The 24693-nt window shown below is 47.2% G+C and overlaps 10 protein-coding genes across 10 annotated transcripts; 4 read left to right on the top strand and 6 right to left on the bottom strand.

The window, feature by feature from the left end:
• Window positions 1-660: 660 nt before the first annotated feature.
• HD556DRAFT_226488 (uncharacterized protein) lies at window positions 661-1650 on the top strand. Its single transcript, XM_041309950.1, has 3 exons — window positions 661-986; window positions 1045-1185; window positions 1238-1650. Exons 1-2 carry the CDS (start codon window positions 779-781, stop codon window positions 1182-1184), a joined length of 348 nt encoding a protein of 115 aa, XP_041163013.1. The 5' UTR covers window positions 661-778; the 3' UTR covers window position 1185; window positions 1238-1650.
• A 968-nt stretch (window positions 1651-2618) lies between these two features.
• HD556DRAFT_1440540 (uncharacterized protein) lies at window positions 2619-3706 on the bottom strand (the record flags this gene model as incomplete). Its single annotated transcript, XM_041306128.1, has 3 exons — window positions 2619-2666; window positions 2717-3087; window positions 3145-3706. 3 exons carry the CDS (start codon window positions 3704-3706, stop codon window positions 2619-2621), a joined length of 981 nt encoding a protein of 326 aa, XP_041163014.1.
• A 282-nt stretch (window positions 3707-3988) lies between these two features.
• HD556DRAFT_1353900 (Metallo-dependent phosphatase-like protein) lies at window positions 3989-6223 on the bottom strand. The gene is made up of 6 exons (XM_041302421.1): window positions 5935-6223; window positions 5464-5878; window positions 5301-5416; window positions 5237-5246; window positions 4603-5186; window positions 3989-4542 (listed from the first exon to the last, which is right to left on the bottom strand). The coding sequence occupies exons 2-6, from the start codon at window positions 5874-5876 to the stop codon at window positions 4373-4375; spliced, it is 1293 nt and encodes a 430-aa protein (XP_041163015.1). The 5' UTR covers window positions 5877-5878; window positions 5935-6223; the 3' UTR covers window positions 3989-4372.
• Window positions 6224-6424: 201 nt separating this feature from the next.
• Window positions 6425-6949, bottom strand: HD556DRAFT_1232796 (uncharacterized protein; the record flags this gene model as incomplete). The annotated part of the gene is made up of 3 exons (XM_041297542.1): window positions 6425-6602; window positions 6657-6771; window positions 6826-6949. The coding sequence occupies 3 exons, from the start codon at window positions 6947-6949 to the stop codon at window positions 6425-6427; spliced, it is 417 nt and encodes a 138-aa protein (XP_041163016.1).
• Window positions 6950-9145: 2196 nt separating this feature from the next.
• Window positions 9146-9496, bottom strand: HD556DRAFT_1232722 (uncharacterized protein; the record flags this gene model as incomplete). Its single annotated transcript, XM_041297534.1, has 2 exons — window positions 9146-9289; window positions 9338-9496. The coding sequence occupies 2 exons, from the start codon at window positions 9494-9496 to the stop codon at window positions 9146-9148; spliced, it is 303 nt and encodes a 100-aa protein (XP_041163017.1).
• A 49-nt stretch (window positions 9497-9545) lies between these two features.
• On the bottom strand, window positions 9546-10045 carry HD556DRAFT_1232582 (uncharacterized protein; the record flags this gene model as incomplete). Its single annotated transcript, XM_041297520.1, has 2 exons — window positions 9546-9767; window positions 9824-10045. Coding segments are annotated over 2 exons (444 nt in total), but the record flags the coding sequence as incomplete, so codon positions are not given.
• A 2444-nt stretch (window positions 10046-12489) lies between these two features.
• Window positions 12490-13138, top strand: HD556DRAFT_1534949 (uncharacterized protein; the record flags this gene model as incomplete). Its single annotated transcript, XM_041309585.1, has 1 exon — window positions 12490-13138. The coding sequence occupies one exon, from the start codon at window positions 12490-12492 to the stop codon at window positions 13090-13092; it is 603 nt and encodes a 200-aa protein (XP_041163019.1). The 3' UTR covers window positions 13093-13138.
• A 4688-nt stretch (window positions 13139-17826) lies between these two features.
• On the bottom strand, window positions 17827-18426 carry HD556DRAFT_1197237 (uncharacterized protein; the record flags this gene model as incomplete). Its single annotated transcript, XM_041296304.1, has 4 exons — window positions 17827-17994; window positions 18047-18208; window positions 18259-18296; window positions 18375-18426. Coding segments are annotated over 4 exons (420 nt in total), but the record flags the coding sequence as incomplete, so codon positions are not given.
• Window positions 18427-19583: 1157 nt separating this feature from the next.
• Window positions 19584-20080, top strand: HD556DRAFT_1440546 (uncharacterized protein; the record flags this gene model as incomplete). Its single annotated transcript, XM_041306129.1, has 3 exons — window positions 19584-19609; window positions 19663-19725; window positions 19774-20080. 3 exons carry the CDS (start codon window positions 19584-19586, stop codon window positions 20078-20080), a joined length of 396 nt encoding a protein of 131 aa, XP_041163021.1.
• A 309-nt stretch (window positions 20081-20389) lies between these two features.
• Window positions 20390-23261, top strand: HD556DRAFT_1232552 (uncharacterized protein; the record flags this gene model as incomplete). The annotated part of the gene is made up of 5 exons (XM_041297518.1): window positions 20390-20725; window positions 20778-21095; window positions 21158-21993; window positions 22047-22870; window positions 22918-23261. The coding sequence occupies 5 exons, from the start codon at window positions 20390-20392 to the stop codon at window positions 23259-23261; spliced, it is 2658 nt and encodes an 885-aa protein (XP_041163022.1).
• Between the last annotated feature and the right edge of the window lie 1432 nt (window positions 23262-24693).

Genomic DNA, 24693 nt, shown 5'->3' on the forward strand with positions numbered 1-24693 from the left:
ACTTGAACAATCGGCGAGATAGATACAGGATTGTGGCAGCATGCGGCAGTGCCTGTACCTCAGTCCCAACCTAGCATTCTTGCATAACGGAGAGTTTTATACTCGACTATCGGATGCTATCACATTCGTTTAGCTGTACTGCTTGGATGTCGGCAAGCTACATCCCGCCGCCCAAAGCCGCTATGTCAGGAAACGGAACATAATCTCTACACCCGCTAGGCCTCTTCGCCAAATGCAAATGCACGACCTATTCATCCCCTGAGTCTAGTGCCGCACTTGAGGCGTTTTATCATATCCGAAACAGAAAACAAGGCGTTCTGGGTGCACGCCGGTGCCCTGATTGTTATTTCTGGCAAGCGCGAATAGCAGTTCTCATTTCCGCCCTATTCTGAAAAGAAAATAGAAAATGGTAAGTTCCGCGGGAGGCGCTGTCGAGAGGGCCACGTTCCGTGATATAGAGATGGGTGGTGCCTCGGCACCGAAAATTCTCCAGGTTTACAAAGTTGCATACAGTACCTGCTGCCGGAACAGCTGTCATGCATAAGTCACCGCCCTCTGCCTGTCACGGGTTGATTACTGCTTCCTGGACATCGCACTCACCCAATATGGTTCTTACTGGTCGTCAACGGGGCCTGAGTCAGCTACAGTGCATGCCCAGCCAGCAGCAATGACGGCGTATAAATGGTATGAGGATCCCAAGTATTTCAATATTCATAATCACTGTATCCCAACATCGCCCATATAAATAAGACTCGTTCGCCTCAATATCTCTAGCAATATGTTCACCTCCTTGGACAGCTTCGCAGTTTATCTTGCTCTCATATCATCTGTTCTCGGTGCTGCTATCCCCACAACCACAGTGACCACAACGTCTACCTCAACCGCGACTTCCACATATTCTACAAATCCCCATGATGAAGTTGCTGGTGCCCTGTGGAAGAACAATGTTCACGATAAGGTCTATTCCTCTGAAGCGAGTACAGAAGGTGACCTATCAACGTCGTTGAGTTACAAGCCTTTACTAACACACACTTCGTTGCACAGCTATTCGGCGATCCGTCAACCTCTGGAGGGGGATCGAGCACGATGAGGTAGCCCCAGTTGGCCGTACACCCTCCCGGCGATCTGGCGAGATCTGGCACGGATTGGAACATCGGGGGATTTCCGTTCTTCCTGACGTTTAAGGTTTGTTCCTGTACGAAAACCATCAAAGCTCCTACTGACGCGCTGCGTGCAGCTATCCCGAGTCATCCGGATTATCCTAATTCAGACTTTGATTATTTTTGAGCGAGGAGCTCCACGCCCTTGCTGCGTATGCGGGTACACGGCAAGTTGGCTCCTTCGAGCCTCTGCCATCATTACCGAGTCCCGCATAATTCTTTTTTTTGGACAAGTGATACCCTAAAAGTGTTAATACCTGTCCTACAGCGGGACCTGGGGACGTCTCACTTTATACCGGTCCACTCCAATGGACGTTTGATTACTTTTATTATGTTAAGTTGCGGCTATTTGCATTTGTACGGGTTGCAACGTTGAAATGTAGTTGTTATTTCGTAGATTCCCTTACGAGAAAACTGATTCAATTAAAAATGCCTGGGGTCTGGTGGCGCAGTCTTCGCGTAATGGAGCCTTTTGCTAATAAATATTCCTATCATTTTTCGGACATGATGCGGTGAATCAAGCGAAAATTGGTATACCGAGGAGTCAATACTCCACTCTTCATGTTCCGTTGACAGTTAATAAAACCCTTTGCTTTCCGTTCGTGTATTCCATCATGCCATAACACGCCTTGGATTCTCTTGGTGGTTCTGATCAGTGATAAGGGCGACTCCGAGTTGATCACGGTGGCATGGAGAACTCGGCAACGCCCGGAACACTATAATCGATCTCCGCGTCACAGTATTTAACCTCCGCAAACAAACTTCTTGACCTCGTTTTGATCACCAGCTTTTGTGCCATCAACATTTCAACGATGTAGAGCCTTCGTGCACTTACGAGGAGAGGAGGTGAGTTGTCTCTCTGAAACTAGCTTCTCTTTACGGATGATATCTGTATCACCAAATCCGAAGCCTTCGTGGCGGTGGTGAAAACACAACAAAAAAACTAAGAACAGCCATCTGATCCTTCTTCGCATTTTTATTGAGGCGTGTAGCTTTGATGCTGATTCTGTTTGTATCCACAGGTGCTTGAAGTATATTGGCGCAGTGTATCTACTCCGCGGGCTGGCATCTTTCTTTATGAGGCTTGGTGCGAGATGCCTGATGAGATGACTCATTGATATCGATTCGTACGTGACATTTTCACCAAATCCAAGTCATCGGCTGCAATGGCGCCACTCGCATGATCTAAGAACAGTCATCTGACTGTTTTAGCTCCTTTGATTCTTGGCATTTCTTTCTTCCTGCGTTGTGGGGCATCACGGGTTATGCTATGATGTCTTGTGCGTGTATTGGTACATAATCATGTGTAGCGAGATATTAATGTGAAAAGTTATTACAAGCATGGCGATGATTGTGTCAACAGCGTATCTGAGAACGGCCATAGTCCAGTATGATGGTGTGCATCGATGTTCGAAAAGAATTGCAATGAATATAATAAAGATAAAAAAAACACCTTGTTCATGTTTTCTTTCCCATCATTTCTGCCATCTTGGCTTCCCTTTCTCTCTGAAAGAGGGTGAATCGCAATACTAAAAAACTAACATGAGAGCTCGTACCTCGTCTGTAGCCTTCACGATTCTCAATTTTTCGATCTCGCGGGCGCATTCTGCCATGCGATCCTCCATCTCCCTTACGATTTCCCTCTCCGCTTCCAAGCGTTCCTCCTGGGCCTTGACCTCTACTTGCTTGCCCTCCCACCGCGCATGCTCCTCCTCAGCACGAGCCCTTACTTCCAGGAACGTGCTCTCGGCTTGCTGAGCGGCCAAGAGTGACTTGGAGTGGGCTGCCTCTGCTCTGGTCTCAAGTTTGCAGGCGGCCTTGTGAAGATCTTGCAGAGCCGCGAGAGACTTAAGAGCCCGTGCCAATGCAGCTTTTTCCAACTTAGATTCTGTCTTCAGAAGCTTGGAAAAACACTTCGACTCTCGTTCTATCGAAGGGCTTCAGTTACGAAAGAAATTTAGAGTCGTAATGACGGAATACTCACTCTCATCCTTGATTATTTTTTCTTTCTGCTTCTTACTCAAAGATCTCTCAGCGATGACCCCCCGTTGGACCACACCCTCATCTATATCTGGCTCGGCGTTTGGACCGGTGAGAACCGACCCGCTCTGGAAGGCTGCTGTCGCCTCAGCCACTGATCTAGTCGTGCGATTGCTTCTTGTTGTGCGCACAGATGCCTTTCTTCCCAACGGAGGGGTGTGTCCACCTTCCATACTATGAGCGGAAGGTGCATCCTCGTCTATGTCCTCCATACACACGGGAAGCGATTGGATCGACGGAGACCTGCTGCGGTCTGAATGATTTTCGCCGTGGTGCTTTGTGAACTCCAAGTGGCTGTCCTCCGTACCAAGATCTTCTTTTGGGGGCGAGGCATTTGAGCCTGGGATGTTGCCGTTTGGTGTAGGAGTATTTCCTGATTTTTTTGGCATCGAGACGTTTTGCCCCTGACTGTTGGATTGCTTGATGTCAACGTTCTCGGCAGGATACTGGAGTGCGTCGAAGTACTGTGTTTTTTCACTGGGCGTTGAAGACAAAACACGCTCCATCTAATGGTGAAGTCAAGTTGAAGTATTTGTCTAGGCAATCCCGAAATGTTAGACTGACTTGGAATAACGACGTCATTGTCGGTCAGTGGAGACGTCACCGATCATGATGCATGATGACTCAGCGTGCGATCATGTCTTCATGTCCGCTCATGCCAGGCAGCCTGTCGACGCCGCACCGGGTATGCGTGATCGAATTGCGTGGTGTACAAAACTAAGTCATACACTAGGCCACAGTGGCAGTAGTAAATATCACAACATGTACACGAGTAGAACGTACAGTCTGAGTGACACGCGAAACCATATTGGTTCAAATGATAGCGGCGGGACAGAGCTTGCAAGTGAAGAATGAACTACTGACATGGTGATCGGCTTTGATTATTTCAATTCCAAAGGTAGCGTTCGTCTTGGCCTGCAAGCGAGGGCTACCAAATACCGATGTGGACAACGATCCTCGTAGTCGATTAGGTAGCTGCGTCAGACTTATAGCATAACTCTATGTACGATAAATCTCCATAAAATTTCTCTGATCGAGGAACATTCTACAATACAATAATTGATCGCACCTGCCAGCCACGTTCCAAAATATATCACGTTTTGACCACCATCCTCTGCGTCCCATAGATTTTAGTTGGGTCATCGAGTGGTGTCGCGAGACCTTGTAGAGGTCTACCAGAGATTATCGAGGTCCCGCGTGCTGACGGAAAGCAGCTCGTCATCATGATCAGCGTATAGAGCCTTGACGATCTCCTGCTCTTTCCATCCTCCACCCTTGACAGGTTCCAATGTGTACTCGACTGACAGTGCCGACAAGGCACCGCCATAAGCATGCGAAATACCTTGGATATTAATAATGATATTGAGAACACTCCGAAGTATCTTGGTGCCATAGAGCTTACCTGTATCGATGATAAGCACTTTCCCGTCACACCTAGCCGCAATGCTGTCAAATTGCGGGGTGTGACCCATCACCATACGGCGAGTGCCTGTCTTTTCGAGAACCTCGTCGACCATTCGGCATACCTTCCGTTCATCCTCATCGGCCCAGCCACGGTACCACAACGGCCCATCGCTACCGTACAGGCGGGCTTCCTCGCGAGTCGTGCCTGCAGGGAGACCAGGGTATGAACTGGGTGGGTGTGGTTGAGGTTGAGGCTTACGCTCTCTCAACCTGTGTAAAAGCGATGATCCAAGGTTATTAATAGCACTTGGGAACGGTTGCAGATTTGGGTATGTAGGAGCCAAACCACCATGCACAAATGAGAAAGCAGCATGCGAAAGAGGTCCTGCATTGGCACGTGCGAATGCACTTCCATCTGGTACTGGGTAATCGGTGTTGGGAGGGCCAAGTAAACCGTGAAGAGGAAGTCGTGCAGCGGTAGTGTAATTCTCTGCCCATGCATCCGCAAGCCAGCCAGTCGTGACAGCTTCCAGGCGGCTCCCGCGAGGCTCAAAAGTCTTCTTCTCCGACTCCAAAACGTAACTGTGATCAACCTCAATGGCAACGCATGCTCCGTGGATGACATCACTTACCGCCAATCACCTGGTAGAGAACTGGCTCAGTCATGTACTCCACGTTATGAGATTTATTGCATACCTATCGCGTTCATATACTCATGATTTCCGAGGATAGACAACACGATGCCGTTGACGGCTAAGGCTTGCTCACGAAGGTCTTCCATCCAATTAAACAACTCGATGGTGTCATCGCCCCTGCAAACATATTGAGTGGGATTGGAACGCCAGTCGGAAGCCCTCACCTGTCAATGATGTCACCAGTCTGCACAAAAACATCCACTTTGCCGCTCCAATCATTGTTCTCGTCCACGACGCCGGCCATTTGTAAGATACGCTCTGCGTTTCCAATGTCACCATGTATATCGCCTACAGCAATAATTTTGCGCGAAAAACGTGGACGAGGCTCGCGTGTATATTCGTACTCATCAGTATCGATGACTACTTCCTCAGGCTGTTCTACAGGTTTGAACCTGAAAGGTGCCTGCACGGCCGCTTGGGCGTATCCGATGAGACCTGACAGAGCTAGTGAAAGCTGCAGTCCAGTTCCGAGGTGAGGTGCGGGTCCAAGAGGCGAGGAAGAGGATTGTGCATAATACGCAAGTGAGAGCGCGAGTAAAGGGAGGGCTATGAAAGCCAAAGTTGTTCCACGAGGCATGTCTGTAAAATGACGTGTGTCTGTTCGATACTACAGAGTAATCAGAGAAGAGGCATACTGAGTAGAGCGCACTATATAGCTCACTATTGGAACCACGACAATCCGGGAGCACTTAAGCGAAGACCACTGCCAAGATCGATGGAATGTCTGCTACTCCGAATCACTCCAGGGGGAAAGGAAGAAGTCTCAAGCTGTGTTGCAGGGTTGCGGCGTGCTTAATAGTATTTGAAGTTCGAACAAACACTCGACACCTCAATTGATTCAGCCTCAAGGCCGCGGTGGAGTAGAGAGAAACGTGGCTGGCGGCGTGTACTACTCGTGCTGCAGCACGGCATGTATGTGTGAAACCAAATTGTGAACTACCCAAATTGGACATGGTGTGAAACAGCGGAAGCAGACAACGATACATGTCTACGGAAAGTCGCATGCATACACGTACGTACGGTGCTGGCTTTGACTGGCGAGGCGGGATATCAAACCCACCCAAGCCTGTGCAGGCAGCCAGTACGGAAATCATAAATACGTGAATATGCAGTACGTTCGCCATCTCAAAAATCTAACGCAGGAACACCTTTAAGACCCTCCTTCACCACCTTCTTGAACCGGCGCTTCAGCAGTTTGTTACGATGCAAAGACAATTGGAATTGGAGTGAAGTTAGCAGGGTCGAACCATCGTAAACATTGGGCTTCTTCGAGAACACGGTGTAGAACGCATGCATCCCTAGCCTGTGGATGTTGACGATGAGAACAACGAAGTACAACGCCGAGGTCAATGCTTACCATGACACAGGACATGTCTGCAGATCGCAAACTCCACCGCTGTCGCGCGCAACCTTGTTGCACGACTGGTGGCGTATTGCGGTATAGGTATATCTGATAACATGTCTGATCACATCTATTTTCGAAGCAACATGAATCTGAGGTTGATATGTATTTAGATTCAACTTACTGTTCAAGAATTTTTGATTCTTCACAATATCTAAACCCCAGCTCATGATATAATGGTGCATCTTCGTTGCAGCAATGATGAAACTTTGATAGACATTGACATGTGCAGTATGCAGCCCATTCATTTGGGTGTCAGTGTAGATAATATGACTTCTAGATTTCGCCATCCTAGGGACGATTAGTCGATGGTCAACGAAGGATATACCATACTCACAGTAACATCTTACGAGTGAACGCCACGCCGGGACGTCGTTTCTTGTCGACTGTGAGCGAATACTCGAGGTCTAAAACATTGAATATTGGAAGTCTATCATAATGCGCATGAGAAGGAAATACTCACCATGTCCATCATACCTCGAGTAATCAGCCATGACCGAGAGGTTAGACATATCGATCAGCAAGCCACACCAAGGAAAATCTATTGTCTTCAAGCAATAATATAGTAAGGGAGTGTGATTAAACATACGTCTTTGGTTGTCTTCGATAATGTTCGCTCCTTGGATGGAATCGTGCTCGAAATTAGTCAATGTCTTTTGCTTGGATACGATGCAACCGTATTCAGGATGTCCTAGCCGATTCAGACTATGAAGTGTGGTAAAGCACGAAGCACGCTAGTTTACCTTCGTACATGACGTCTAGGAACCGCCTAGCCTTTGCCAAGCTAGTTGTCACATATAGATAGTCGTCAATCCATCGAAGCAATAACTATGCGTTAGGGTTAATATGCTCTTATAAAAAAGGAAGGAGCACGCACGCTTTGGGGGTCGTCAAAGATATTCAAACGAGTTCTCTCTAAATCCCCGTAGAAAAACGAGCACAAGAGAGCCGATAGTACAGATCCTTGAGGAATGCCAACAACTTGTCGATAATAACGCTCGCCGATCTGACGAAAACGTCAGGGACTTGTGACAGCCTTCCAAGACAGTTGGAACAGACCTTCACAAGGTTTTCCCTTATGTGCTCTTCGAGGAGCTTGAGAGTGGCCATCTTGTTCTGAAATTCATACTGAACCTACATGACAATGAATGACCGGTATAAGTCATGCACTAAGTGACCAACCTGATCTATGAAGATCGTGTTCCGTAGGAAAGCAGCCATTTCACGAGCATACGCCACAAAGTCCGTGGATTCATCTTGGGGAATACCTCATCAACACGTGACCAGCGGCTTGATGCACAATAACCCACCGTCTGAATCTGCCTGCTTGATATACTCGCGTTTGATTTTTTTGAAATCAGCTGCAACCCGCCCATGCTTCCGTATCATATAGTTGTCCTGCATAATCATGTGAGTTTTGGTACTGAAAGCAGACGCGACTGTTTACCTCGGATATTATGTTGTGAATAATCTTCAGCAGCATTGATTGATCTATGGTGTCGAAGCATGCTTGCACGTCAACTTTGACGAAATATAGTTTCGGACTATGAAATACACGGGTCAGTGATAAGATTCCAATTGAATTGACAGATCACACAGTTTCTCCGAGGGTGCGTCCTTCGATAACTCCGTCTTAAACCTCTTCAGCTTTTGGTATATCTCGTTAGAGCTGAAAACGGACGCTCCAAGGAGGTCTGGTTGTTGTTGCTAGCCATGACATCAGCAAGAGTCATTTCAACGTAGCACGAAACGAAACACCTTCTCATATGTCAGAATCGCAAATGTCGTTTTCAGAGTCTGGTTGATTGACAGCGGTGGCCTTGTAGACTGACCCTGCCTAGCAATGTGCAAGAGTTCAACCAATTTCACTGAGAGAAACGGACCTTGGGGTTTGCTCTTCGTCGTAGATTCACAATGGGGCGAACACCAGTTTCCTTGGGTAGCAAGCGAATGAAGGCAAATCCGAGTTGTCGTTGGCGCAAGATCTCTTCTGCTTCATGCTACAGGAGCGTAAGAACTAAGCCACACCAGTAATTCAAGACAAACCTTCTCGACCTCTTGGAACGTCTTTTCACTTAGTCGGTCTATCAAAGGTGCACAGAGAATTTCCCAGTCGTCTTGCCGAAAGTAAAGAACGTGCTTTCGCAATGCGGATGACTCCGTGACGTAGAACGTCGTCTGGAAACGTTTGTGTCGATAAGATGTCTCCATCTTAGTCGAAGAAAATACGAACTCTGAGAAGCGGAAGCAAGAAGGAGTCGAAGTACCAGAAGAAAAATTCTTCAAGAAGTTCACGACGTTTGAGAGAATCTGTCACGGATACTCTATGCTGCTTCCGGGCACCCTCACCGGGAGGCATCAACCAGTCGCATTCTGACGTGCTGAAACCTTGAAGTACGTGATGTAATGTAGACGTTTCGAATCTCCGGCATACGATGAATTCATTAAGATCTGATGAGCGTCAGCCAAATATAAGCGTGTGAGAAATAAACACACATACAGCCTTGAAAAACCTCAAAATTCTTCTCGCATCCCCAGAAAGCTTTCGGAATAATAGCCTTAGTCACGAGTATAGCATAGCGAAAAACCTAGTTAAGCGGTTAGGGGTAATGCATGCACGAGTCTCTGAGTCGTACCTTGGCGTGACTACAAGTGAATTCCAGGAATCGCGGTTTGTGCTCTATTTCATTTTTACCCGGAACTCGATCTGCGACGATGCTGTTTCCTACAGAGTCAATCGTCATGTTCATTTGCGACGCTTGCGATTTCAGTTGGATTGAGTTCTCAGACACCATTTCCTGCCGAACAGATAGAAAAAAAAGCTGCGACAGTGTTCTATTTTGCTCACCAGTATGATGCTGCTGTCCATCGTCTTGTTGTCCGTTGTCGTGATCTATGAGCGAAGATGAGACTAGTGCGCGCTATGACTTGAAGCTCGCCTACCTTGGATGGACAAACTGTGTCTCTAAGTAGCTTATAATGACATTTGCCATGTCGCCAGATCATCTTGTCCAAAAGCACAAGCACGTCCTTCAGCCGCTTCGGTGTCTTGCATGTTCCAAAGAGCTATAAAGTACACGCATTCATTCGACGTCTGTGTACCTTGACAGACCTAGCCTTACCTCAATTTCACGCTCTCTGTCAGCAAAATTCGGCTGCTTATAGGTTTCTTTAGCGGCTGACGGCTGGCTGAATACGTTGGATAGACCGTATTGCAACGGAAAGATATATTTGCTCAGATGTCTGGCCTTCTGTGCTTGCAGGCGCGGGTCAGGGTCCTGATATGCGCCAGCTTGTGGCTGCGCTTGACGAAAGTAAGAAGGATTCAACCGGTTAAGCACATCTTCACGATGATCAATGAATGTAAATCCAATATGGATGGAAGCTTACGGGTACAAGGCAAGCCCACAACGATACTTTGCGACGCACGATCACGATTCGGTCGCGCGTAAAACATCCGTGCACGAATGAACGAAATATCGGCTGATGTTCGTCTGATGAACTGGTCAGCGAAACGAGCAAAATGTAACGTCTCTTCTCTCACCGTTCCGAAGGAATAGCGTCCAACTGGATGACACTCTTCGGGGAAGCTTCACTCTTTTTTTGGTTCTTCCATACGATGAGCTTGAGGCGTTTGCGTGGTCCTGAGCCCTCCAAGGGGTCTCTCTTCCGCTTTCCAAGGTCATTTATACAAGATTCACTCGAAGGCAAGTACCAACTAAGTGTCGGAGGCGTAGCGTAAATCAACGGCATACCCGTCATTTGACACAAACACTCGTTCGGGAGTTTAATGAAAATGGAAGTCTTAGTCAGGAGATGCAACATGGCATCTGCCCCGATTCTGTAGCAAGAGAAAAGTTAGTGATGGACCTCGTGGTAATCATTGCTTTACCTTGTCAATAGATTTGACCATTCCGGGGCTTGCAGAGCCGTGATAATTGTGTTCACAAAAGTGTTCGTAAAGCCGCATGGAGCAGCGGTCGCTTCAAGAGCCTGTGTCTAATTGAATATACAGTGTATAAATGCGGTATGGGCTGCTTACTCTCTTATATCCCGATGTTATGATATTGTCTGGCTTGGACTTCGAATTTGATGCCCCAAATAGACGCTGCTGGGCCTTCTGAATGACCTTCAGAGCACGTTAGATACTGTGTTCTTGCTGAACAATTAGAATGCATGCTTGCACATACCTCCTTCATGTCAATATATGGCTCGGATGCTGAAAATTGAGTACGTTCCGTGGTAGACTCTTTTGACAAGCAAACAAATGAGGAGGTAAGCAGTTCCCGAAACTGGACAGAGTCGGGTGCTTGCAGTGGAAAGTCAGACTGCCCGTCGCCACAGGTCTGTTTGTAGGATTCTTCCTTCACAATTTTCTGAAGATAAGCCTGGAGGTTATGAACTTCCGCGTAGTAGAAATTAAGAACGTCTAGGGTCAGGTGTTTTTTGGTAACGGACATGGCAGCATACAATTCAACGTGGGATATCCCACGGACTCGAATATGAAGGATAAAAGTGACTGAAACAACTGGAGTATTATTAGTGCCGTAGTGCGTGTTGAGAGAAGTCACAAAACACGATATGTCACACCCACGTGACTAGCTACTACGCAAGCAGAGACGATGCTGATGTTCATTTCGGATCAGTATGGGCATCAATTTGCCCATCAACTACATAATAAGCACCAGAAAGATCCGCACGCTGTGCATTCTCTGCGTTCTCAGACCTTGATTGTTAGTCGGAGTTCTGGCGTGTCGGTGTAGTCTCAGCCGTCACGGCGAGTTGGTTCATGCGAAATACAGACGGCGTTCCAATCCACATTTCCACCCAGGCTACTGTGCAAAGGCGCGAGTCAACAGAAGAAGACCTTGACTCTAACTGCACTAACTGCATGATGGATCTAATGTGGTACGTTTTGAATCGATTTTTATTGGAATAAGCGTTGATGGTGTGCATTCAAGTTGGCAGCTGTACTACTTATTCCTTCAATCTCCGATTCTCTGATGGTGTACCAACAGAATGTTACCGTCTTCAGCTATTGTGCATGTGTGCAACATCTTCTCTCATATCCTCTCAGCGCTCTCTTCAAGTTGATCTAGGGGTGATGTTGTATCCGACTCATCATGTATCAATCACGGAATCTCAACCAGGACATCTCTGATGAAACCTGATGTCTCTCACTACTGCACCCACTCCATGATACAAATCAAATATTCTGCGCTCATCATATCCTGATGATACGGATAGCCTTTCCGGCGCGAGGGTGTGCGTGAAGTCATAGATGGCCTAGGGACGAGATGAGACATTGAGATTTATGCTCGAAGGGAGATTTCGGCAGTCCGGGTAGGCCGCAAGTTCGTTAAAAATCTTTTAATTCGCATCAAACAGCGATAGCCATGAACGCCCGCCAGTTGTTTGTTCCTCGTTTAGCATCTCATGCTTCTAGTACCCATTTGATATACCGTTCCGTAACCAGATTTTCCTAGGCCAGCCCCAACGTACTGGTGGTATCCAGAATGAACTTAACTCAATGCAATCCAAGACAGACTTGGAGAAGAGGGTTTGCCAGGCTGTCATATTCAGGAAGCACACACTCGCTTGCGAACCTGGCTCCGGGGATCATCACAAACGCATCGTTCTCTAGTGCATCAGGGCGTTTCAACGGCATTCATTACCCTGATATGCAATCCTCAGCCCCCCATGCAGGTCTGGCCCTCTGTTCTGTGGAAAGGGCTCATCTTTTCTTCCATCAAATCCTGGCACATCCTTTGTTCAACCTACATCACCTATGGCAAAATATGCATCTACCAGAGAAGACTCGACTATTTCTGGTCTCAAAGACGCGCATATATCCCCTGCAGGTGTCGTTTCGGGGTTGATCTCTACCTTTCGTACTATTGCGGCGCCTGTCCCAAGCTATGGGTCTATCCGGGAAGGCGAGCACGATGACGGAGACACATTGAGCTCCAAAAAAAACCCCGTAGCCGAGTCGCAGCCTGCGCAACTCCTTGAGACAATCCATGAAGACGTCGAACCAGAGACAGCAAACGAGGACAAAGTGCTGCTTGACGCTCGCGGGACAAAGGTTGCCGATCATCCTGTATTGCGCAGGGCGAAGCGTATCATCCAAGGCTCTCAGGAGGACGATCCCGATTTCTCACCCCTTGGTGAGATTGAGTATATGCGTAGAGTCAAACGGGTCGGAATAGACAAGTTTCCTCGCGAATTGTCAGATAGCCGTCCTGATGGCAGTAGCCACTCGGGCGTCGACCACACTCGATTTCAGCCTGATCTTAATAACGATATGGCTTGTCAATCTTCACCTGCTACGAACCAACTTGGCGCGGGTGCCGCGGAGGAAATATCTCTTGATGGCATATTCGTTGTCTAAATGGGTTCTAACCGCGGTCGTATAGAAATTGTCAACCAGTTTAAAAATATCATTGACTGCGTCAAGAAGAACCTCACGTGCGTGTCATTTCAAAGTCCATCTCTTGCGGTGGAGTAATTGAGCAAGATCACACCCTAATTATTATACAGAGCCAGCGTCACTCTTTACTCCTGTCGGACAACCAAGTACGATCGCCGTGAGGAACAGGCTCAGCTCACCGAACATCTCAGGCAAGGTTTGAGATCGGCCAGGACAAAGCTATTTGTCGAGGGAAGTAAATCGAAGCTGTGATTAATGCTGCGGTGAGATACTGGCACGACGTGCTTTTTTCCTCCTATCATGCTGAAAAGAATGGACTTCATATGAGATTATACATGTCCATTTGCACAATCGCAATCCTATTTTTTTCTTTAGATCTCAGGACGAAGTGAAGATAAAGTAAATAGTTTCTTATCTTGAGCGCTATACATGAGGCGCGCGCCAGCCCTGGTGGTCAACGTTTGATGTCTTCGGTAGGACTGTCATTGATGTTGTATTAGATAACTAGACTCGTAACGCGCTTCCACTCGGCAGAACCGGTTATTCTGTCACAACACTAGGTCACGACTCACTGCACCATGTGACACACTCCGGATCGGAGGTTACCCTTCTACATACTTTTGATTATTATTTTTAATTCAATTTTATTGTCTGCTGGGGTCAAGGACCCTATGTTGGACATAGCCCTAAACACGGGGGGCTTGCTCCCGCCTATTCTACTGTAAGTATGTGTGTATGTGTATGCTGTGGTTTCGTCAATGGTAAAACACGTACTCTGTCAGCATGATGTCGGGCAAAGGCCGACACTGATTTCATACAGAGGGAATGGAGTGGTGCGATGGGGCTTGGTGAGAGGCCGCTTCTTTTCCTACAATGATGTCTCGACCGGCGAGACGTTTCCCCTCTAGGCTCAGAGATGATTAGGTTTGGTTTAGGTTGATTAAGTGATGTCTTGAGAATATTCGTGCGGGGTGGTGATACACTGTGAAGCGGGTGATTCATGTAAGCTATCTATTTGTCTGAAATCTCACCGAACGTTGGCTTAAATCTGCCTGTTTTTCCGATATAGCGCATGAGCGGCTTGGTGGCTTCTTCAGCTGTGAGGATGAATGAAATAGATGTTGCTTGACGGCGGAGAGTGTTGGCGAGTTGGTGACGTTCTTGTGCGTATTGTGGACAATCGAAGAGGTAGTGGTGGACGGTTTCGTCTATGCCGGGGCACATTGGGCAGTGGGGTGAGTCGTGCTTTCCTATGCAGTGTAAGTGGTAATTGAGGGGGAGGTGATGGGTGCGAAGTTGGATGTACACGCTGGCTTTGCGTTTTGGGAGTAGGGCGACGAGTTTGATGAATTTGTTTGATGGCATCGTGGGGTCTATGTTCTTTGCTCTCGCATGACGCGGAAATTTCCTCCATTGCTCTTTCCATTGTCTGTTCATTGCGTCGTTGTGCCATTGCTTTAGTGCCGATACACTGTCCGGCAGGGGACCGTTTCTGAGGTATGTGGGCAGTTGCCTTGTTGCGCTACTTTGGTGGGCTCCCTCCGCTGCCTCTTTTGCTGCTTTGTCCGCTAACTCATTTCCAGGCACTCCTGCGTGGCCTGGTATCCATCGGACTGTTAGACCGAAGCCTTCCTCTTGTTCTTGTCTGCGTTTGGCTAGGAATCTGGTCATGCTGCAGAAGTTTTCTATTAAGTATCCGCCTGGTTTCGTTCTATGACTCTCACCAGATTTGATAGCTGCCTGATTGTCGATGAATATGGATGCCGGGTAGGTTACGTTTTGTTCTGTGGCTAAGAGCTTCGCTGCAAGGGTCAGACCTACTACTTCGGATTTGTATTTCTACATACTTACTTATCGCGATCCATGCTCACAGTTTTCTCTCTCACTGCTATGACAACCTGTGCTTCTTCATTTCCTGATGATGTTGTTCTTTGCAGGAAGAATTTTAGGTGATATCACTGATCCCATCGTATATAGCATCACCAGCGCTATGGAGCCTCCATTATCTTAAGCTTGCACCTTTGATGCAATATGTTCCACTCACTTCTTGCACCATATGACACATGTGAGTCACTCCGTATCCGGTACTAAGCGATACCGTTGTGCCCCATGTCAACGCCTCAGTATTGTTCGCTAACAACTAGTACTGAGCTTTTCGCTAGTGCATGTGTAAAAGGTGTGTAGCCCAAGCTTGCCTTTCTTCGGGTTGTATTAACAAGTGGTTGTACCTCCCAATCTTATACTTGTCTGCTTGCAAAGAGTTGGCACTCCGATAGGCATGGTCCCAAGCTGACTGTATAAGGAATACAAAAACTCGGCATCAAATGGCATCGCCTGCATGCCGTTGGTCAGAAGAGGTGAAGACAGTGAATGTGCTAAGGAGGCATACTCAGCATGGACAGGCTGATTATGAGAGATAGACGATTAGCACAACACCGACTATTTAGTCTTCCAAACATAGCCTACACAGCAGATAAGATTCCAAGGTAGCGCGCCTAGAATACTTTCTAGTCAGCACAACATGGCAACCACGACAAGCAAGCTACATACACTGAGGTACAGAACTGTCATTAAGGACCAGTGTTGCCTCTATAATTGAATGTACTTTCATGTGTGTTCCTCTGACAGACTCTACTCACCCAAACCAATTCTACCTATAAAACTATTCTTAGCGAGATAGCTGCTCCGATCATAGCATTGACATACCTCTTGTCCAAATGTAAGTGCTGAAATCACTTGTAAGATATTGGCAGTCCTTTAATATCGTCATGCTCACCCCAATCATACATCACCCCAACAAAGGCAGAAGCTGAGAAACCGCAGCCAAGATTAGATTGAGTCAGCTTTGACATCCGCCTGCTCTCCATGAACCTATAAAATAGCTTAAAAAGTGATTTGGATTGATGGTCGGCCACCAAGTGAGATCATCTGAGACCATGGTCATATCGGTAGAGAATGGGTGTGGGTGAGAGGAGAACTTGGTGGATACCTGACGATGGCATTCATGCTAGTTATACCAACATGCAGTGCTTGGATCGCCCAAACAAGATCAAGGGAGGATGGTCATTCCTGCTTTGATTGGCCGAAGTAGATATTTTTGCATAAAAAAGCTGATCCATCCAGGGACTCATAGTAGATGTTGGTGGTGAAATATTCACGCTAGCAAAACACTTGAACACCGCAAAAGATTGAACAACATCACTTGAAGAACTGTTCATAATCTTGTCCCCTTGTTTCCAATTGCAATGCCATTCCCGATATTTTTGTGCTACACATGCATTAGTCGGATCAAGTGCTACACCATCTATTTGATACATACTGCCAATCATGGTGCGAAAAGCCTGTCATCTCCTCTCCTCGCCAGCACAGCCATGGAGCATATGCATAACAGCTTATCCAAGGCCACTCAACAAATGCACATTAGCATCGGAATGACGCTGTAATGAGACAACTATTGCTTGACACTACATGAAGTAAGTAATCAGCAATATAATAATGTTGTGGTCTTGCACGGCCTAGTCTGCTATACTTGTAGACAAGTGTGTTCGACCCGAGGGGTTAGCTATCTGGAATAAGTCTGAAAACAGTGAAATGATAAGTGATCAAAAGTCTGAGCACAGGAAACAAAGTTGGGAGGTATAATCACTAGTCCGACGCCAAAGCATCGGATCCGATGTTTTCAGGTTAGCAGACTAGCGGGTTTCGGGTGCGGGTTCAGCGGACTACGGAGAATAATGACAACGAATGTCAGGAAAGCGAGCGGTATGCGGTGAATATCGATAAAGACGGTTATTTTGGATAGAAAGAGTGGTAATATTTGCAATGTCAACTAAGAACTACGAAATATCAGGTTTGACCACAAAGTGTTGGAGAACGGCTCCCCACTACTTGGATGATGAATAATGCTCGAGGTCAGTCCAATATATATGTAAGTACGTAGAAATGCGGAACCCGTAGGCGAAAGTAGCAGCAGAGTGTTTCGGATCCGAAGTACATGTAAATAAACATGAGGCGCTGCGGACTATGGGAAAACATGTAATAGCGCTGGCTACGACGTGAGTACATCAGGAAAAATCTAGATGAGAATATAGGGCTCTGTAGGCAACATAGCCTCTGTAGCCCCGTCGTCATCCCCCCAATCTGTAGAGCAATGTACCTCCCGAGGCCTCTACAGAGCGCTATGACATGCCATGTAACATGAGAGTGACAAAATATATCTGACATAGCGCACCTGTATGTAGCACAATGTCGTTATATATTTCAATATTAAATTACATATCTCCCTGAGCCTCCGTCCCATCCCTCTCGTCCTGTTCCTCCTCCTCGTCCTGCATCTCCTGCTCATACTCCAGAAGAGCATCATCGAATGCTTCCTCAGTCACACGGGACCCAGTTGACGACGCGAGGAGGAAGTCTACACCTGCATGAAACCTTCGAGTTGCCATTAGAACTTCTATAGTAGTGTTGATTGAATGAAGACTCACCTAGCTGCATCGTGCAGATTGACACGGATTTTTTCGAGGAGTTTGTAGGGGGCTGTGTGTTCCTCGAAGCGCTGCAAGGAGTCGAGATGGGTGTTGTAGACAGACGCATAATTTGCTGCCGAGAACTTGACATCTTCTTTGATACCTGTACCCCACTCGTCAATGCAACATTCAATCTGTCATTCATCAGTGTTGTTAACATCAGAAAAGCGGTCCTAGTACTCACAGACGCCAGCAAGAGTGCCATTGTTTCGACAGGCAAAGGGTTGAAGTACTGGTGGTAAACGATGCCCTCATCGTTGCGGTTCGCAAACCACATGTGATTGACACCCATTTGTAATAAGTCCGTCTTGTAGATTCCCTGCTTCGACTCCCAGTCCTAGAATCACATGAGTTCAATCAACAAATAATGTAGATGATCCATCACACACCTTGTAAGCAAACAGCGAACCCTCTTTGAGAGATTCTGCACGATCACGATTGCGCCTAATCACTTCCCTACTGTCGTTCGCACGAAAGCCAAAAAATGAGCCTGTCAGGGATCGCATCTTGGTCTTTAGCTCGCCGTGGACATGAGAAGTTCTCTTCAAGATCTAGATCACGATGAATGAGTCCAACACAATCACAAGATTAGACAGCTCACCATTTTCATTAACCCAGGTGTTAGTCGAACATTGATCCCTTTGGCGCTGCATGCTTCACGCCAGGCCTCCTTAGCCAGCTTCATCTCAATGAGGATCGAGTCTGGAAATGGTGCACGAGTGACAACCAGGCACCGGAAAATCGTGATCGCAGTAGTGAGAATCTCCTTGGTGATATCATCGAAATCGCTGGCCTTCAAGCGCTGAGCTGACCCGTCCATACTTTTCTTCACCTTTGGCATGATAGGGTCTTCGAATTGTGTGTCTGAGGGCCGCTTGGTGCCCAAAACGACAGGTTCATGTTCGCCAATCGAGTCTCCATCACTGTCACCGTCCTCTAAGTCATCCTCGTCTGCATCAGGATCATCAGCCCACTCATCCTCACTATTGTGGAAAGTGGGGTGGCGTCCTGGATGAGTAGGGCTGCCATCTGACATGGAGACTTCGCCACTACTCACCGCAGTCGAAGATGACGATGAGCCTGGGATTCGAGTGTTAGTAGTAGCTAGATGTACATTCTGAACATGCACATTTGTAACCCTTTACGAGGCTGTTGCTTAAGGACTTGCGTGCAGAGCTTGTGTTGCGCGAAACCGGTGTGAGAGTAGGTGGTATCTTCCCAGTACTAAAGGAAAGCTTGCTATGAACATTTCGATCTGTGAACTAATTATTATTCATCAATCAGTGATCATCTACGGCTGAGGACAGAGAGACATACCATAGTGTCTTCTTCAACGTCAGCGTCACTATGGAGTTCCGCAGGCTCATTGTCGAAGACTTCAGGATGATGTTTGAAGACTGTGCGAAGTGCCTTCACGGTCCTTTGGTCGGTCCTTTGTTTTTTCTGTTCATGGTGTCGCTCAACATGTTGAACTTCGGAGACTAGTATATTTGGCTCAGTTAAAATCTCTGAGAGCAATTTGGACTTACTTCGATAATTTTCTTTCTCTGTGGGACGGCATTGACGACCACTGGATGTGCGCATGGGTGATTGTCCAAGGTGGGTTGATATATCCTTGGATCCTGCTTTGGAAGCACCCGGTGCAATGCGCTGAGACTTCGAGAGTAATCTGCCAGCCATAGAACAAGGTTTTAGGTTAAGAGACGATCAGGTAAAATTTAAATGTGAGGAACATACCGATTTTTATGTGCATGACAACATGCACGCAGCGCGTCAACAACACGCTCTTCCAAACTTTAAGTCTGTTGAATTGAATAAAAATTGTCTTCGGGTGAATCAGGAGCCTGCAGCCTATAAGAAGGCGAAAACATACCTGCAACGTTCAATCCCATAACTGCATCCATTCATCCATTGAGTTGCCCTGCCATGGATCAAGTAAACCTCTTCAAGCAGTATGAATGAGTCCGATTTCAAAACACTTACCATGATCTGACTTGATATCTAGATCATGCACGCCATCAGCAGACTTCACCACAGAACCGATAACATTCAAATCGAACCTAAAAAAGTGCGTCAATTCATGTTTGCATCCTCACAATTACTAATCAACTTGCAGGCGAAAGCTTGTCTGCAGAATTCCGTTGCCAATTTACTATGACAACGGGGCAGCCTCATCTGCCACGCCAAGTCCCCTTCCTGCTCCTACTCCAAGCCCCCTTCCCGCTCCCCATCTCTCAGAAGTACCTGAGACACCTACCCCCCCATATCGCCAAACACCAGCACCAGTTACTGTTTCGCAGTCATACCTACGAAAACTTGTCTTGGAGCGTTGGGAGGCAGAATTTAAGTGTTGCGAGGAGGCACGCAAGGCACAATTGTTGGAGGTGCACCTTGCGGCACTCGGAATCACTAAATTAGTTTAGCGTAAAATAGCCCAAAAAAGCGAAACTGAATCAAAACTTGCCTGTTGCCAATCCAAACAAAAGTCTGAGAGTCCGAGCAAGCCCGAAAATGTGAAACTGTGATATCTCTTCACCACCCTTACCATGTCTCACCACTGTGGCTTCTGCGGCAAGGACATCCCGACCGTTGGAGGTGTCAAAAGACACATTCTTGGGCGCCCTCAATGCAGAAAGGAGTGGGAAGCCTTAATCGCAGAAACAGATGCTGTAGCTGATGTGATTGACGACTCGAATACACACGATAACGAAAGGGAATTCGCACCTGATCATATGCTCGGTGAAATCACAGACTCATTTTCCCCCCTTCGTCGCACACACTCGCCTCCTGATCTGGACGATGCCGCTTCGAAAATTCGCCGTGTAACTGTTGAGGAGGTCGAAGACGAAGATGGCACATATAACAGGCGCTTTTTTGAAAGCTACCCTAATGCTGGCCGGCCAATAGACGAGGGAAAGACTGTGTTTGAAAGCTATTGTCAGCACAAGGAGGATGAGGGCGAGGATGTCTGGGCACCCTTTGCTGATGAGGAAGAGTGGGGACTTGCCGAATGGATGATTAAAAATCTTGGTCAGACACGAACAGATGAATATCTGAAATTACCCATAGTGAGTATTTGGTTGAATATTATGAAGAAAACTATAAAATGAGACATGACAGACCAAAAACCGAACGAAGCCATCATTCCACAACAATCGGACATTCCTCAAGAGGGTGGATGAGCTCCCGCACGGCGCTTCGTGGAGTTGCAAGAAAGTGATGGTGCAAGGAAATCGGGAAGACGAGGATGGGCAGTCATTGAGTGAAGAGGTTGAAATCTGGATGCGAGATCCTGTTGAGTGTGTCAAAGATCTTATTGGGAATCCGTCATTCAAAAACCATATGGCATACGCACCATCACGAGCATACAAGGACAAAGGAGGTAGTGAACAGCTCATAGATGACATGTGGACAGCTGATTGGTGGTGGGACAAGCAGGTGAGTAGAACATTGATTTTGAAATGAGAGTAGCGCCGTGATCTAAGTTGCCGCCGGATCAGAAAGAACTGCCCGAAGGAGCAACCTTGGCGCCTATTATTCTGGCCTCTGACAAGACATTGTTATCACAATTTCGAGGCGACAAATCTGCTTGGCCCGTTTACCTATCAATCGGCAACATCGCAAAAGAAAAGCGACGACAAACATCTGCCCGGGCAACAATCCTCATTGGGTACCTACCAGCCACAAAACTCGACTGCTTCACCTCTGACGCACGTTCCCTGGCTGGATACCGACTTTTTCATCACTGTTTGTCTCTGCTGCTGGAACCTCTCATTGCAGCTGGTCGGGATGGCGTGGAAATGGTGTGTGCTGACTCCTTCATTCGGCGAGTGTACCCCATACTGGCTGCATATGTTGCAGATTTCCCTGAACAGTGCCTTGTTGCATGCTGTAAGGAGAATCGTTGCCCTAAGTGTTTGGTTGCGGCTGATGAGCGGGGCAACCCACTAAACTCGCTGATGCGGGACCCAGAGTCAACGAAAGAGACGCTAGAGAGACGGAGGAATGGTCAGCACCCTGTAGAATTTGACGAGGATGGGCTGCGCGCAGTGTATAGGCCGTTCTGGGCCAATTTACCCCACACCAACATCTTCATGGCATTCACACCGGACCTCCTCCACCAGCTGCACAAAGGAGTCTTCAAAGACCACCTTGTGAAGTGGTGTCTCGACATTGCGGGCGAGGACGAAATTGATGCTCGCTTCAAGGCCATGCCCGACTACCCAGGTCTTCGTCATTTTAAGAAAGGTATATCTAGTGTCAAACAGTGGACAGGAACGGAACACAAGGAGATGCAACGTATCTTTGTTGCATTAATTGCTGGCGCAGTCCCAAGGTATGTTTTAATTTGTGCTATTTTTCAAGTATTTGATCCACTTCGGTTTTCAGTCGAGTCGTTGTTGTTGCACGGGCCATACTGGACTTTTGCTATTATGCACAACTGCATACACATACGAGCGAATCCCTGGACGGTCTCGAAAACGCACTCACAGTATTTCACGCGCACAAGGATGTGTTGAAGGAACTTGATGTTCGCGATCATTTCAACATTCCGAAGCTGCATCAATTGTCTCACTACATCCAGTCAATCAAATTGTTCGGGGCTGCTGATGGATTCAACACCGAGCTTCCTGAGCGCCTGCACATCGACTTCGCTAAAGAAGCTTACCGTGCGAGTAACAAGCGTGACTACGAGGAGCAAATGGTGTTATGGCTTCAACGCCAGGAAGCAATCTTCTGGCGGGTCTCTTACCTCGAGTGGGTCGCTGAACATGGCGCTCAGACTGAACATCAATATGGCTATGACTCCGACTCTGATGCCGAGGAAGACTTTGACTTCGTACCAGTGGTTTCACAAGACATCGTTCACGTTCTTGCGAAGACACCTCCACACCCACGACAATCTATCCAGCATCTTGAAACCATGCACGGCGCCATCGATTTTCTGCCTGCTTTCAAGTCGTTTTTACGGAAGTATGTGCCACACAATCACATCGTGCCCGGTTATCAAGACCGTTTTGATGTTTTTCGGCAAGCTGTCATAATCATTCCCCCCAACCCCCGTGTGTCGGAGTTACCGAAGCGTCTGCGGGTGAGGGCAACACCTGAAGTGCTTCCATCACCTTCTGGATGGAAGCCAGGTTCTCCCGCGCGATTTGACATGGCATTGTTGACTGATGGTGTCCGAGCATCAAAGTTGTACACTTTGGAAGGTATGTTATTGCTTTTTAACTTACAATGTACGGTGATGGACTCCCAGTCATAGCTGTTCAGGTTGCGCAGGTGCGTGTAATTTTCACGCTGCCTCGTCAGTTCGGCTCATACTCGCGACCTCTTGCCTATGTTGAATGGTTCACGCCATTCAGGGAGCCAGACCAGTTCTCAGGTTTGCGTCAAGTCTCGCGGTCGACTCGTCACTTACGTCGGAATGGAGCAGTCATACACGTCGACGAGCTTGTTCGGCCATGTCACCTTGTTCCGAAAATGGGCCAAAAGGTAGACCCCAGCTGGACGAGTGCAAACGTCTATGAGATGGCAAGCAATTTCTATTTCAACGAATTTATTGACCTTGATACATTTTGCGTCTCAAGTGCCATTACATAGAGTTGCTGCTACTACAGACAGGTATGTAGGATACTGGTACTATAGGTTTTTGGACGTGGTAATGTTATATATGTTGGTCTCTGTATGTGTCGTGTCAGCTACATCGGGTACATCGACCGACAGATTTAGGCGGGTGCCTACCTGTCAGTATGGTAGCTATGGAGTGCATTATATTGGTGACCTGGGCTACCGCCGTTCGGGTTTTTCCTGATGTAATGTGCGAAATAATGAACTACGCACCTAGTGGGGCTAGCAAGACAGGACGGGACACGGATAGGACAAGTGCGCGGGAAACGTCGGGTCCGCCAGTCAAAGCGTCAGGTCCGATGTCAAAGTGTTGGATTGAACGGGAAGTGATTATTGTGCAACGGACATTAGACATGAATCGTGAATCAGCTGAATACGAGTGTAGCGCAAGCTCGAGTGCTACAACGCCAGACCCAGAAAAGTCAGCCGTCGAATATAAGGGAAATCGACACGAAATAAATAAACCAAGTTTTGACCAAGTTGATTTTGAGTTGATTATCCTCAGAATGGGTTGTTTGGATTATGTAATAAATAAAAGCTTTTGCCAAACAAACCCTTCGGAAGTCGGAAACCATCTTATACTTGGCGTTTTGGGCATGCACCTCTACTTCCAGAAAGTTCTGGCAGATCACATCCAGATCATCAAAGACGCTGATAACTACTAGTATCTACTTCACCAACTCAACTTCACCGGTGCACCGACCACTTCCCACACACAGCATACTAAGTACTATCAGATTCGCCCCTCAAGAAGAAGAGGGATCATGAGGAGTCTCAGGGTGCCTGTTTAGTTCTGGGTGAGTCGGTGTAGTTCCGCAGTGTCGTTGTAGCTGGCTCATACAAGATATCGGAGCTTCTATTGCATATACACATATATCGTGTCCATTCCAGTTGGTCCCTATCCTACAAGAAGCGCAAGTTAAAAATAATGTGCATACACGAACAGATTAACTGTGAACTGTCATGGTGATAATGCTTACGGCATAACGATAAGACTACTACATCCTGTGATTGTGTTTCATCAGAGTCGTACGTTTCACATCCTTTTGATATGATAACTCGGTGACTTGGACAGAGAGAGAGGTGCGCATGAGGCGGAGAGATCACCGATACTCTCGATAATCATTGACTCGACGGACGATACGCCTTTTCGATGGTAACATTACATCTGGGCCCGTATTGGTTGGACCGATGGACATCACTGATGAAACTACTACGTCCAACTCACATACTTGTATTTGATCGGGGGCCCCTGGATTCATTCCACCTTTCTAGTTGACATCATGCGACAATTCTTTTAGTCAATGCAGGGACAAATCTGCTGTAACGCTCGTTAAGACATAAAGGTGCTGGATGGTGGAATTTCTAGTACGACCGACCCCCTTCATAAGTCTACCAAGTTCAC

The sequence above is a fragment of the Suillus plorans genome (genome assembly GCF_016647745.1).
Source record: "Suillus plorans strain S12 chromosome Unknown HD556scaffold_14, whole genome shotgun sequence".
In the NCBI taxonomy this organism is placed as follows: domain Eukaryota; kingdom Fungi; phylum Basidiomycota; class Agaricomycetes; order Boletales; family Suillaceae; genus Suillus; species Suillus plorans.